This window comes from Microtus pennsylvanicus, chromosome X (genome assembly GCF_037038515.1).
Source record: "Microtus pennsylvanicus isolate mMicPen1 chromosome X, mMicPen1.hap1, whole genome shotgun sequence".
NCBI classification, from domain to species: Eukaryota; Metazoa; Chordata; class Mammalia; order Rodentia; family Cricetidae; genus Microtus; species Microtus pennsylvanicus.
Genome location: NC_134601.1, coordinates 27301610 through 27315897, shown reverse-complemented (window position 1 = coordinate 27315897; position 14288 = coordinate 27301610). Strand labels below are relative to the sequence as shown.

Here is a 14288-nt window from a genome sequence, read left to right as displayed (position 1 = left end):
GTCCCTTGTCCTCCTACAGACATCGGAGGACATATGTGAAAACCTGAAGCCCAACCTAAATCACAGCTAGACAGACAGAAGACTGCACCATTTCCTGGTGACATTCAAAGCAGGAGAGCATCCTCACACCAACGAGGAACATGTCATGAAGGCAGGAGAGATCATGACTGAAGTGGCACTATTAGCCCTGGAACACTTTGAGGAACTATTTCTACAGGTTCCTTGCAAGAATGACAGAACTCTACACAGTAATCACTTAATAAATGTTAACCTTTATTATTATCATTATTATTTATTAAATGACACTAAAACATAGAAGGATGCCCCATCAAAATGAAAGTTAACCAAGACCCATCAACACTACATTCTGGGTAGTACTTAAAGGTACTCACATTTCTCGATTAACTGCTGCTATATGCAAGAATAGTGTTGCTACTTTGCATAAGTTCTCTCATTCAAATCTGATAGTCAGCCTTATCTTCACCATCACCTCTCATTCTGAGGTGGAACCGTCAGACCACCTCATTTGGGGCCTAGATATTTTCCTCTCAGTACGCATTCAAATTAGTCACCTGCTACATTCCCCCATACTTTGCTTTTTCCAAACCTTTCTTAAAAATCAGTATTAATTTTTGATAAATAAAAAACATAGATGAATAATAAGTACAAAATGTAAGTATCACTCATTATCTGTCATCCAAATATAACTCTTAGTACTACTGGGTGTATATAATTCCATAAATTTTAGTGTCTTTTTAAACATGATTTAACCCTCCCCCCAGTATGTAATCATACTCTGAATACTGCTATCTAACTTACCTTGCTCACTTAACAATGTATGATGAGTGTCTTTTTCTAGCAATACTGAGTTCCATCAGCGCATTTATCACACAGCATGGACATTCTTTAGCCTACTTCGTCAGTTCAGTGTGTGGAACACTGGAGTTGTTCCCAATGTCACTACCTTAAGACAGTGCCGACAAGAACAGCCTTGCACATACAATCTCTGGCCACTTATCCTTCTATCTCCTTAGGACAAAAGGGTTACATATTTTAAGGCTTAATGATACGTATTGCCAAATGCCCACCACCAGAGTTGGAAAGGATGCATTTTGCTACACCATCCTTGATGACACGGTGTGGGGAGGACATTTATATTGACCCCAATTCTTTCCTAGTTAAAATACATTCAACAAGCCTTCTGCAAGGGGTTTCTCACAGTTTTCCAGAATTAGTTCGTTCTATTTCCCACACTCTTCACTCGAAGAAGGCTATTTTGACTACCATAAGGCTTCCCAAATTAATGCTTTTCTTACATCATTTCTCCTCGACTCTGGTCTCATGGAATGCACTAACTTCCTTTTCAATGGCCCTCACCTCCCTAAAGCTTTAACTGCCTCATGTAGCCAGCCACCAAAGCCTTTGCCTCGTCTCTGTTCTGAAGGCACACATCTGACAGACTGTATGCTTCAAATGTTCTCGGGGTTTGTTTTTTTGGTTTTTTGTTTGTTTATTTGTATGTTTCTTATCTCTACAACTAGATTATAAACCAAACAACAGGATAGTTTCCTTCTTCTTCTGTTATTTCTTTCCAGCATTAAGATAAATCTTTATTGATGATACACAAATAAAATCAATGCAAATGACAGAAAGGAGCCTACTTAGGATGAATTGGTTCACTGTCACTTATGTAGAGAAAACAGTAAAAATATCTCAATCTAGGCAGCGAGATAAAAAGCAACAAACATGTTTTCAGGGCAAGTAGTATTCATTCATCCAACTTAAACCTGAAGACAAACTCGGTTAAATATCAGTATCAATGATACAGTATAATATTCATTATTCAAAACTGGCAACTGAAAGGATTCCTTTGCCATATAAACAAGGTGGAGAAAAAGAATAGTTTACAAGGTGTGTTGCTGCTATACTACAAAGCCACCAAGTTATTCCTGGCTTTTTGGGAACATACGCTCAGTCAGTTTGGCTGCAAATTTTCCAACTTTTACTTTCACTAGAAAATCCTGGTGGCTTTCTATTCCCAGAACCTTATCGGCACACACTTGAAATTCTTTTAAAAAGAAAAAAAGCGAATTCTCACTAAAGTGAGTCTGAGCAGGCTCATTTTCTTCCCATTTGAAATTGTCATTGATGTTCTCAAAAATAATCAGAAGTTTAAGAATAACCTCTTTGTTCTCCTTCTTACTAAAGAGGGAGCCCAGGGAAGCTGGCACTTGAGCCCTGAGCAATTCTCTAGTCATGGCTGGGTTTTCAGCCAGATTCAAAAGGAGTTTCAAAACCTGAAGTTTGGTTTCTTCATTTCCTGCTGAAAATAAGCGAAAGAAGTCTGAAATGGAATTAGCAAGTATGTGCTGATACTCATTAGTAACAGTCATGTTCGTAAGCAATCTGAGTCCAGCCAGCTGCACGGATGAATTCAATCGAGAAGTGATTGTGTCATCGCACACTTGATTCATGTACACCTTAAGTCTACGCTGATTTTCAGCGTTCACGCTCAAGTTATTTAGGACAATTAGAGCCTTTTCCTTCACGATGGGATCCCGCGTGTTGAGAATCTTTGCAACAATTGGGAGACCACCCAAATCCCGAATAATATCTCTGTTAAATGCATAAGCAGCATTATTACCTAGAGCAATTAAAGCTGCTTCAAGAATATAAGGCTTTTCAGACATCTCAACCAAACAAAGTACTTTTTGTAACTCTTGAGGGGACAAAACAGTATCATCTGAGTTAGGAGAAGCCCTTTTCTGGACAGCTCTCCGAGCCCTCGTAGCCCTGGCTCTTGCCCTGGCTCTAGCTCTGGTCCCTGCTTCAGTGCCAATCCGGGCCCAAGGTGGGTACCAAACTATACTCTTGCTCTCATTACTGTCATCATCATCATCATCAGACCAGTCATTATACCTGGCCCCAGAACAGTCCCCGGCATCATCCACATCAGCAGAGCCACCCTCGGCCATTTTCTCCTTGTTCTGCTTTCTTCCTCTGGCCAATCTGTAGATGCAGTAGCAGGCTCCAGCCCCAATCACCAGGCCTGCAGTCACCCAGCCTACTTTCCTGGCGTAGCCCATGCAATCGTCCCTGACAACGGCAGGGACCAGGAAATAGAGTGGCCACTCAAAATAGGGGAAGAGGGCTTCGGGCCTGAGCGCAGGCCTATGGAGAACGATCTTCTTCAGTCACTTCGAAGCTGCAGTAACTAGTTCTGGAGGTAAACCTATAAAGGGAAGAAGAAAAGAGGGTTTGCCTTTCTCTTCTCTTTGTGCTGCTCCATGCAGACAATTGCATGGAGGGGCAAGAAAGTAGGAATTGAATTCTGGATAGCGAATACAGATTGTTGACAAAAAGCTTTATCTCCTCATTTCAGTCTTTCCCTACATTCCTCTCCCTCCTTACCCCACCCCCAGTCACTCTTGCCTCTAAGCACAAAGTCAATTTGCATCCACAAATTTTGCTGGGCTCTCATCTGTCAGAGGCGCCTGTGGTAGCCCCCATGGGATAAGCACCCTTATACTAACCTCCTGGGAACAAGCAGCTTGCCCCTTCTTCCTTTACTGTGAGGTGTTGCCACACCCAACAATCTTTCTGCTCTGCAGAGATACCAGAAACAGTGAATAACGAGGGCTTGTTGTAGGCACTGTATATTTTATGCTTGCCTAATTTACCATCCAGGTTGTCAGATTTTTGTTAAAGCCCCATTGTGCCATCCAGCCAAAACACGCAGACTTAGCCCCCTCCCTCGTCTGAAATGGGTGGGTGTAAGGAAATAAAGTAGGACTGAGTGAGCCTGACTAAACCCCGACTGACTGATTTCGAACCCCTCCTCCATTCCAGGCTACCCCCACGCCCACACCGACCTCCACTGATCCGGGGGGGGGGGGGGAGTTCCTCCCTTGCTTCAAGCAGTGCCACCTGCTACAGCAGACCTGCAGGATGACAGATCGAAAACATGGACACGAAGTACTGTTGAAAGAGAAGGATTATGAACAAACTATCTGATAGGTTTTCCTGCCGTTATCCCGCCCCCCGCTCCCTCCCCCCTCCCCCCGCCCCCCCCCCGCCCCTCGCCCCCCACCCCCACTCACACACACACACACAGCGCACGCCATTTCTCCACAGTTCAGGGAGTGTGAGAAACACATTTAGACTCAAATCTAAACCTAGATTACCTTTTCTGGTTTTCCCTTTTCTACCCCCGCCGCTCCTAGGGTCCCCAGATGGTCTTACCCTCAAATCGACCTTCACCGATCTGGTTAATTTCCTTCCTCTTCTCTTGCCTGGCGTGGTACCACAACCTACGGAAAGACTGGCCACCCGGGAGAGGCTTGGACCCACTAGACACAGAGCTATGGTAAAGAAGACGCGGCCACGGACAAAAAGACGGGAAACAGCCGCTACAGAGTGCTTGGTGGACGGACCAGTCCCCAGAGAACGAAACTCTTTCCTAATTCGGAGGTCTGGTTGTTAAAGGTTTCCCGCCCGATACCCAGCTCAGGGTTTGGCAGGCACATCACTTTGCACCCCACGCCGGACCCCATGTCCAGTTTTTCCCCGCCGGCACAGTCTGGTGAACCAGGGGCCAACACCCAGGCCACTGCTCCCTTTCCGGATTGCTGGCCTCCGCCCGCAACAGATTCCCATCTCCGGATTTCTGGGCGCCTGCCCAAACACCCCCTACTCACTGTTTTGCAGCAACGAAATGGGCTGCAGGCGGGACATATATCTTGGAAAGAGGGCGGCAAGTGGGAGAGACGACGGCGGCGCCCCCGGACCTGCGACGGCCTCCGCCCTCCACCCTCCACCGCCCCTACTTTATGGAATATCCCAGGCACTGACCTGCAGGGATCCCGGACAATTTCTTTTCCGCCTCCTTTCCTCGGCTGCAGGCCGGCCCGCCCTCGGGGTAATAGGGAGCTGGTACTCAGACGGGAACAACGACCAGGACAAGAAGGACTTCTGCACACGTCAGCTCTTAGTCACGTGAGAGCGACGTCATCCACCAACTCGGATCCCCACTTTCCCCTCCCACCAGCAGTGCGGCAGAAGAGGACCCGCCCCCCTTCATTCCCTCCCCCATACCAGGCCTTGTTACTTTTTCTTTTTTGCGACTAATCCCATTTTTCTCTAGTTGTGTTTCCCTTCCTTCAATTACCAAAACAGGACAGCATCCTCCCCTGGGGCTACTGGCCACTTGTACTTTTTTTTTTAATTGAGTCTTCCTTCCTGGGACAGCAGTTTCTCCCTCTACCTCCCCTCCTCCCAGCCATAAATATCTACCATTTCCTCTGAAATATAGTCCTAGACCTGAAACGAATAAGTCACCAGAATAGGGAACCTGGAATGAGAATGTATCTTTTACTTTCTTAATACTTTTTTAGTTATTTTCATCTTGGCTTCCCCTGCTCACAGTCTGCATTCTGTTTAGGAGGGAAAAGTACAATAAAAATACTTCCGTCGAGGAAGAATAAGACTAGAGGTAGCAGATCAGTGTTGGATGATGGTCTCTAAAAGTCCTACATGGCTCACTTCTTGGGAAGTGTGACTCGCTTTACTCAAAGGAATTTTAATGTCTTCTGGGGCCTATCACAGAATGCAGCTGAATGAACAGAGCCCAACTTGACTGAACTAATCAGCCTGCCTGAGAATATGCAAATCTTCCGACTGAGCAACAGGTTTTGAAGGGCACAAGTTAACCAGGACGAGGCTGGGGCTCTCCAAAGCCAGGAACAGGAAAGATCGAGGAGAAATCAAGTCTGTTAGATGAAAAGGTGCACAGACTGAGGTGCAACTGCTGTAAAAAGAACACTCTGAAATCCTGGGATACAAACAGAGAACAGCATCTACAAATGAAACAGTGTGTTGCAGGAATACAAAGACCAAAGCAAACATGACCGAACCTGTCATCTAGCAATTAGTGTGAAACCATTGCACTGATCAGCTTGGTGGGCACAATTCACTTGCCATTTTCACTTTCAAAGACAAAAAAGGGAATGAAGCAATTACATCTTCTCATTGTCTAATTTAACCAGGTTTGGTATCCGTCGCTGGCTGCCCAGCAAGGCGAACTTAATACATAGTACAAAAACACACAACACAATAAACCTAAGCTCTTCGGTGAGCAATATCCTCATAGTTTCGATACAAGGTTGGTATCTGAGGAGAGGTCTCAAAATCCACAGGAAAAAACATGAGAGAAAACTAAGAGTACAAAGAGTTTAAGAACAAGCTAATCTCCAGGAAAAATTCTATCACTGTAGCTTCTAGAAAGCAGAACTGAGATGTGATTTTGGATTTAGTAAACTGAACCAAATCAACTGCATGGCTCTGTATTCAGAGAAAGGCCAAGTGCAACAAAGAGACTTAGTCATACACAAAAAAAGGCTTCAGAGGAAAATGTTACTAAAGCACTATCTAGAAGAAAGGCAGTTCTGGCTAAGGTGAAGGGAACATTTCATCCTTGGCAAAATCATTCCCACAATGTGTAAGAATACTGCAAACTTCCTAAGCTAAAAGTTTCTCTTTCAGATGAACGGATATGCTGGCTCTGATTCTAGGTTCGTCAAGCTATCTTCTGAAGATGTGACTTGCCAAGCCAGAGCTTATATGCAGGGAGAGAATGAACAGGTAAGACAGGCAGAAACCCCTTCTGCCCCCTGACACTTGAACTTCTTAAGGGAAAGTATTCCGTTGTTACTCCTGTTGAAACATAACTTTCACTGTAGCCTATTTCACAGGCGAATCCAGAGGCTGGTGAGTGTGCCATCCAGATCTCGGTTTATATGTGTGCCTTTCAAGTAGAGTCTATCACTGGCAAAAGCATCTGTTCTCTGCTTAAAGACAAAAGCTGGGGTAGATGGTGCAACACTCAAGACCACACCCTGAACTGTATATGCAACCCTATGGAATGCTGTCAGGGAAGCCAGGTGGCTTTGGTTCCAAGGGCAATGTTCTGTATTGACATTTCATATTGTATCTTTCTAATGACCAGGTAATGTAGAAATTGCAACTCAAGCATGTGGTGGTAGGCAGGTTCCCAGCAACTCAGTGACAGCTGAACAAAGGCTTGTTATGCCAAATAATTAAAGGACACTGGAAAATAGGATTGGAGATGTGGACTAAGTGTCCAATAACACTTGCTGTTCTTGCAGAGGACCCAAGTTCAGTTCCTAGCACCCACATGAGGGGTGGCTCACAATTGCCTATAACTTCAGCTCCAGGGATCTTGCCCCTTCTTATCTTCTCTGAATGTGGTGCCATACAGACAAACAGGAATGCACACATCACATAAAAAGTAGAGTAAACATTTTCAAAATAAATCACCATTTCAAACAACTTAGACCTCATACTAAAGAAGGGAAATGAGTGCATCGCACCTTTCACATACTCTGCATTGCCCCAGCAAAAAGATGGGCACCGTGCCCAAAGCACACCAAACAGAAGCTCTCCTGCTAAAATTTTAATCTCGAGCAAGGAGAAACAACCATGAAACCAGGGAAACTTATATGCAGCAATCATCTCTCAGTTTCTCCTACCCAGATCCCTGAAAGCTAACCTTGTTCTTTAGCGTTTGTCCTCTGTGTTAACCAGACCTGGATAGGCTGTTTGCAGTGAGACAACCTTAACTAAGCTAACATCTGGTAGCACAATATCCAAGGAGAACTTTCCAAATGCCAACCTTCTCTTTGTCTCCCTCCATAACCCATAGTGGTACCAACCACTGATTCATCTTTAATTCTGGATACTTTACAAGTCATATATTATGTGTGGTTACCAGAAGGTTTCCTTGGGAAGTGACCTTATAAACTTTTGTTTGTTTGTTTTCACATGCTCCGAAAACATTAAGCAGCCTTGCCTGGGAACCAAAACATTTCCCATTTTCACTTTTAAGATGATATCTCAGATGTCTAATATGTCCTTATGAAGTACTTGTGGGTGCACATAATGGAGAACGAAGTGGTTTTAAATCATAGCCCCTGTGCTTTGTTGGGAAGAACTATGAATTAAAGTGATAAAGATGTAAAAGAACTGAAAAGCTTCATGCTCCTGGGGTTTAAGGAGTTTTAGATAGAGAGTGGATTAAAGCAAGAAAGACCTGGTAAGCTGAAAAGGGTGGTGCTTTCTTCTGTGTTTTATACTGAAATGACTGAACCATATACCTACGCAAGGGGGGGGGGAGATTTTGTAGCAATAAAGAGAAGTAGGCGTGGAGCTATTGTCCTTGAAACTTATCAGAAAGTGAAAATGAGCTCACATTGCAGAACCAATCGCCTGCCTATAATAAGCTCGTCATATTTCTTAGTTCTTCTTCATGTTTATATTCAAAATGAACAGGAGTCTCTTGTGCAAGCTCACAGTAGCCCAAAGTTAAAAGCACAGTTTAATCTGAATGGTTTTTTTCATACATTTTCAGAGACAGAATTTACTTATCTAAGAAAATCACAGAAAGGCAGCCTAAGAGCATGGTGAGAAAAGGAACAAAGCAGAGAGCTGGAGAAAAGGGAACATGATGTTGGTAAATGAGTCTAGTTGTTAGGAAGACCAGAGAGGAATGGCATATTCCTGAGTTCTTGCATTTGTCAACAAGGCATTTATGGACTCCCTGGCTCGCCTCCTGCAGGGGCCTCCTCCACGCACAGTCCTTCATAGGGAAGGCTCTGGCTGGCGAGTCAAATTTCAATATTCTAAGAAAGAAGCAGCCTGGGGGTCTATATTTAGAGTATGACTCCCAGCAGTGAACAGGTGGCGCCTGGCGAGTCACACTTTCATATTTTGTCCCTGAGTTCTGCAGGGTTTGTGAGGATGGTACAGTAAAATTGTTACGGAATGCAGGGAGTGAAAAGGTCTCTTTCTCCTGGGGACAAATTTGGATCCTGTATTTTGTTCTTCTACCTATGAGAAGGAAAAGAAGTTGATGTCATCATCGTCTACAGTCATCCACAGACCCTCATCCTCGATGTCACTGGCAAACGCTGAAGACTCACCATCGACATGGTGATAGGGTACATGAAAGGCAGAACCGAGACCACCTCAGTCGTGGTGATAATGAACTCTCCACCTGTCAAGTAGAGCTCCCATCAATGGAACAGCAGAGAGTTCCCTAATTTCAGGGTGGTTCATGGGTTGGGTCATGAAACTACAGTACAGAATTTAAATCCCTTGGAATGAAAAGCAGGCAATCTGTGGTGTTACTAATTTGTAAAGTTCATCTGAAACCTGAGGTGGTGTCTGCATAAAATCTACCTTTGGGTGGGACTGGAAGTCATTATTGAACCTTGTACAAGATCTCAATTTTCTGACACCCGTGAGTTCAGTCGGTATAAAGAAAGGAACAAATAAATGGCTCACACCTTTATAAAATGGTCAGAACCTGACCATCCTCACCCCTAATCCATTTATGTTCCATCGATCATATTGGAAGCATGCTGGCTTTGTTTGAAAGGATACACTTGAAAACTGTAAGGCGCTATTTAAAAGCTACTATTGAGAAGAAAATATTTTCGATGTTGTACTAATGAACTTTGCCAAATCAGTGAGATCTAGCTATTAACTGGAAAATCTTCATTTCTTTGTTTACATACAATTTAAAAGATTTGGAATTTGTTTCTGGAGATAGCTTCATTTTGTCTTATGATAACAAAATAGTCTACCAAATAGAAGAGATGAAATAAAACATAAATGAATCAAAAGTGTTCATACAAATTCCACTCACACCTGGGATTCCTTCGCTGCTTCTTCTCCCTAACTTTGATGCAGAAACTGAAAATAGGAAGGAGTAGAAATTAAAGAAAAGGATGCAGGAGTTTGAAAGCCAACGAAAGAATCAGACAGTTTCCCCAAGAAGAAAGTGTGAATGCGCAGTCATTCGAGAAAGTCAAACTCAAACACAAGAAACGGTAACTTCTGGTTTCTGGTATTGCTACTGAAAAAAAGACTAACAGGGCCCCAAGAACTGGGGGAGGTACGGAGCCTACTGGCGCCTGCCGCACTGCTTGTGGGAGTGGAAATTGGGGGCTAGAGCTCACTGGTGACGTGGCTATCACGTGACCCAGAGCCGCCTAGAGCTGAAGTCCTGTTAGTCGCCTCTGACCGGGTACCAACCCCCTATTACTCTGCAGGCGCGTGAAGGAGAAGGAAACTCGCTCGGACCGTACAGGTCGGTGGAAGCTGCTTGGAAGGTGATGCGGGTGGGAGAGGGAAAAGAGCATCTCGCGTTCAAGTTCCGCAGATAGGGGCTATGTCCGTTTCTCACCTACTTTTTTAAATACCTATCCCCTGACCCGCATCCCACCCTCGCTTCTTTTGATAGGGAGAAGTGGCGGGCTTCAGGTTGAGGTGAGAGGGGTGAACGGTACTTGCACGAAATTCAAGCAAAGAAAGGATCTACAATCCGGTCACCGTGTCCTGGGTGCTGGTGAGTCCACCAAGCACTCTGTGTCTCCCGCCCACACACCCCAGGTCCCCTGTCCGTTTGCAGGTCTTTGGGTCTCTGCTCGCTTTGGCTAGAGAGGGAGAAAATCGCTTTGACTGGAATCTTACTGCAGGTTTGAAGGTGGGATTCATCCCGAACCCAAGGAGTGGGTGGAAGAAGAGGGGGGCTGGGATCTTTGCGGGCCAGGTCCTAGTCGCCCTCTCCTGGCCCCTTCTTTTTCCACACCCCCTCCCATTTCGGTGCAGGGAAAGGGGTGTGGCGGCCTTTGCTGGGGAAATGGCGGACGAGGAGGGGGCGGGGAGGCCCTCGTTAGCAAAGTCGGGAGGGTGTGAGAAATTATTTTTACTCAAAAATTCCAAATTCAGAAAAAGCCCCTATAGGTGTAGTTAGATTTGTCCGACTACAGTTTCAGTTCTCCATTGCTGGCTTCAGAGCTTTTCGAATGTCCTTTTGCCCGGCTCGGTCCATCCATCACCGTGCAGGGAATAAAGCAGAAGACACGAGAAGAAAAAGGAATTCACTGTATATTTCTGAGGTTGGTTGGAAAGCATGTTATGGTTTTTGGGTGGGGAGGAGGAGGGGGCAAAGTAGGTGGGTGTTCGAGGCGACCGCATGAGGGTTAGCTGTCCCTGTCACCTGCCTTCCTGTCACATCACAGTCTCCTCTCCTGTCTACCTCTGAGAATCCTGGAAGCCTAAAAGTAGAATCGGAGGGTAGAGATAGGAAGGCAGAGAAGAATAATGACATCATTAGCTAATAATCCAACTTTCTCAACAAGAATGTGAACTCCTATCAGTCTTGGCAGGTACGAACCCAGTCACAGATCAGAGTCCTAATGCTATTTCTGTCACCCATAGAGTCACCACCAGAGTCACAGAAGCTAGGAGAGGCTGAAGATTACTGACCTGCACCATAGTTCACGCAAGCGCTGTGAACTCACTTCAAGCCGGTGAAGAAAGGCCCTCTCCTGTCTGGCCAAAAGGCTCACACCCATTCAAGTATGGGGCGGGCCCGGGAAATGGGTTGGATGGCGGCAGGACTGATGATAGGGGCTGGTGCCTGCTACTGCATGTACAAACTGACCATGGGAAGAGGTGCGAGAAACGAACTGGAGGACGAGGAAGAAGATGACTGTGATGATGAACAGGATCGGGATGAAGAGGAGGCAAATATTTGGTTTGATTTCACAACAATGGCTCGGCCATGGAGTAAGGATGGGGACTGGGATGAACCTGGTGCCCCAGGCGGCACTGAGGACAGACATTCAGGTGGGGGGAAGGCAAACAGAGCACACCCAATAAAACAGCGACCATTCCCTTATGAACATAAAAACACGTGGGGTTCTCAAACCTTTAAATCTTTCAGTTGTGCTCTGGACCGGGGCAAGTGTGCTTCCATCCAAGGAAAAAAGATGGTCACCAAGCCCACAAATGCTGGCTTTCCCCTTAGCCACAATGTCAGTAGGCACTGGGCCAGCATCTCAGTGGTTGCAAATGGGATCCCCACCCCCCAGACCACTGTGAGGGAGAAGGCTTTGTGTGTCCCAGAAAACCCGAACACCAGTATTGGAAATCAGGGCCAGATTGAGATGTCCATCGATGAAGTGTGTCGAGAGATGGTGTTACATTGCTGCAAGTTATTTCTGCAGCAGGCCGGATTAAATCTGCTAATAAGCATGACGGTTATTAATAACATGCTTGCCAAGTCGGTTTCAGACCTGAAGTTTCCTTTGATATCCGAGGGCAGTGGATGTGCAAAGGTTCAGGGTTTGGAAGCACTGCTGGGTTTGTCTGAAAAGCCAGTGTTGGCCGGGGAGGTGCTGGCTGCCCAAATGCTGTTCTCCTTCATGCTCCCCTTTATGAGAGGTGGGAACAGAGAGATGCTCGTGGAGGCCTTCAGAGCGATGCTCGTGGAAGCCCTCTCCCCATAAGCGGCTGTCTCCAACAGAAGGAGACTGAATCCACCCAGGGCCCCAGCAGGTTACTGAGGACAGAGAAGCTGCAGCGGGTGCAAGCAAGGATGCAGCCTTAGCCGGTCAGCTCCTCCTTGGGCAAAAGTTCCAATAGCTAAAAGAAGGGCCACACTCTTCTTGGCCAGGCAGTGGCTCCCCGGAACTGTGGGCAACTTGTGGGTTTTGTAGTCTGCAGGAAAGGTGCATTGTAAATTGCTCCCTTGCAGTCTTCCTTCTGCGGTAAAAGGTAAAAGGATCACCGTTGGCTGCGAGCTGCAGATAACAGAAATCAAATCACAGCATCACCAGAGCTGTTGTTGCCTGTGGTGATCTCCCTGTCTAGGCGGGACCACTTAGCAGAAATGACACCCACATGGGAGCTCGTGTCGAACTTGCATCTGCTGCCGCTGCTAAGGTTGAAGTATTTCCCCGTTCCTCTTTCCTGTACTAGCTGATGGATGGCTAGCATGTTAATCCAAGAAATGTACCCCGTCCTGTCCATTGTACCGACTGACCCTCTTCCACCCAAGCCCCCACCTGTGTGTATCATCAATAAACTCGTGTGTTTTGATTGGCAAGAAAATTGAAAGGGGGCACGGGCCTCATCTTTGACTTTGGTCTGCACAAGCAGGGAGACAAAATGCACCCTAGAGTCCAGCTGCCTGGGCCCCTGCTCCCTGACAGGCACACTTGCCAGTGCTCAAGGAGGCAGGGGCAGAAAGGGTGAAGGAGGTGCAAGAGGGCCTCAGGGGAGGGGTGAGGGCAGGGGTAGATTCAAGACCTGTGTGCAGATGGAGGGCAGACAACACCCTTGAAGCAGTCACCCCGGGGCCCTGAGTAAGGAAGCCCTTAAGCAAGAGGTCTTCTTGACTGGCCTCCTGTGGACTTGTGCCTGTTGGGTGGAGGCTTCTCCCAGGAGGGATTGCCACGTGACTGGCCCCTGCTAGGTTCATATCTATCTGTCCCCTTAAGATGCTGTCAAAACCACTTCCTGCCCCCTTCCTTCCTCGGGGTCCCAAGCACTGCTTCCTGGCAGGGTGAGAGGGTTGGCAGCTGTTCCACTTTGGGGGGGGGGGCCTCCTTTCTTCTCTAGCCTTCCCTAGAGGTAGAGCAGCCAGGAACTCCCCACAAGGATAGTGAGGCAAATGCTGTCAGTGCTGTTCATGACTTGCCTGCAGAGATCCACATAGCCATGCTCCACCTCTGAGATCCACATAGCTCTGCAAGGAAGAGGAGGTCCCTGTGCACTGAGCCATGCATCTGGGCCTGCCCAACTCTCTCTCTGTCTCTCTCTGTCTCTCTGTCTGTCTCTTTCTCTCTCTCTCTCTCTCTCTCTCTCTCTCTCTCTCTCTCTCTCTCTCTCACACACACACACACACACACACACACACACACACACACACCCTGCCCATTTCCAAACCTCTCCCTTTAGCTCCTACCTCACCAAGCCTAGCTTCCCTGCATGGTTGCCATGTAGGAGGAAGCAGACAGCTTCCCAAAGCCATGGCAAAGCAGGAGATCCACGAGCTTCCTATGTGACGCCATGCGGCTGCTGCTGCTGCTGCTGCTGCTGCTGCTGCTGCTGCTGCTGCTGCAGGACAGGTGTCGTGTATTGGTTGTTGACCCTGGGGTGCTGTTCTGGGTCATTGTGCCCTGTGCAGCAGCGGTCTGTGTGCAGAGTGCCCTGCCTTCAGCCTGCTCTCTGTACGTCTCTCCATAGCTTTCATTTCTTCTTCTGCCTCCACACGCCATTTGAGTTCCAAGTCTCCTGTTTGTATCCTCTTCCCAGCAGCATTCCATGCTGGCCAGTAAGCTGGGGTGCCTGCCAGGCCCCTGGACCAACTCTGGGAAGTTGTCCAACCAGGAGTGGATACTGACCATCTCCAAGGTCCT

General features: G+C 46.8%; 2 protein-coding genes across 12 annotated transcripts; one reads left to right on the top strand and one right to left on the bottom strand.

Moving 5' to 3' along the window:
• Window positions 1–252: 252 nt before the first annotated feature.
• Window positions 253–4992, bottom strand: Armcx3 (armadillo repeat containing X-linked 3). 8 transcript variants are annotated; one of them, XM_075957491.1, is made up of 5 exons: window positions 4852–4992; window positions 4243–4361; window positions 3873–3978; window positions 3534–3605; window positions 253–3232 (listed from the first exon to the last, which is right to left on the bottom strand). In XM_075957491.1, exon 5 carries the CDS (start codon window positions 3084–3086, stop codon window positions 1944–1946), a length of 1143 nt encoding a protein of 380 aa, XP_075813606.1. In that variant the 5' UTR covers window positions 3087–3232; window positions 3534–3605; window positions 3873–3978; window positions 4243–4361; window positions 4852–4992; the 3' UTR covers window positions 253–1943. The 8 variants fall into 8 exon arrangements, with proteins under 8 accessions (XP_075813606.1, XP_075813600.1, XP_075813599.1 ...); XM_075957485.1 differs by having other exon boundaries at window positions 3873–3941; XM_075957484.1 differs by having other exon boundaries at window positions 4243–4321.
• Window positions 4993–9951: 4959 nt separating this feature from the next.
• Window positions 9952–12984, top strand: LOC142841233 (protein ARMCX6-like). 4 transcript variants are annotated; one of them, XM_075958057.1, is made up of 5 exons: window positions 10073–10168; window positions 10322–10347; window positions 10490–10564; window positions 10877–10979; window positions 11302–12984. In XM_075958057.1, the coding sequence occupies exon 5, from the start codon at window positions 11445–11447 to the stop codon at window positions 12372–12374; it is 930 nt and encodes a 309-aa protein (XP_075814172.1). In that variant the 5' UTR covers window positions 10073–10168; window positions 10322–10347; window positions 10490–10564; window positions 10877–10979; window positions 11302–11444; the 3' UTR covers window positions 12375–12984. The 4 variants fall into 4 exon arrangements, with proteins under 4 accessions (XP_075814170.1, XP_075814169.1, XP_075814171.1 ...); XM_075958055.1 differs by lacking the exon at window positions 10490–10564 and having other exon boundaries at window positions 9952–10168; window positions 10322–10426; window positions 10851–10979; XM_075958054.1 differs by having other exon boundaries at window positions 10054–10168; window positions 10322–10564; window positions 10851–10979.
• Window positions 12985–14288: the final 1304 nt, after the last annotated feature.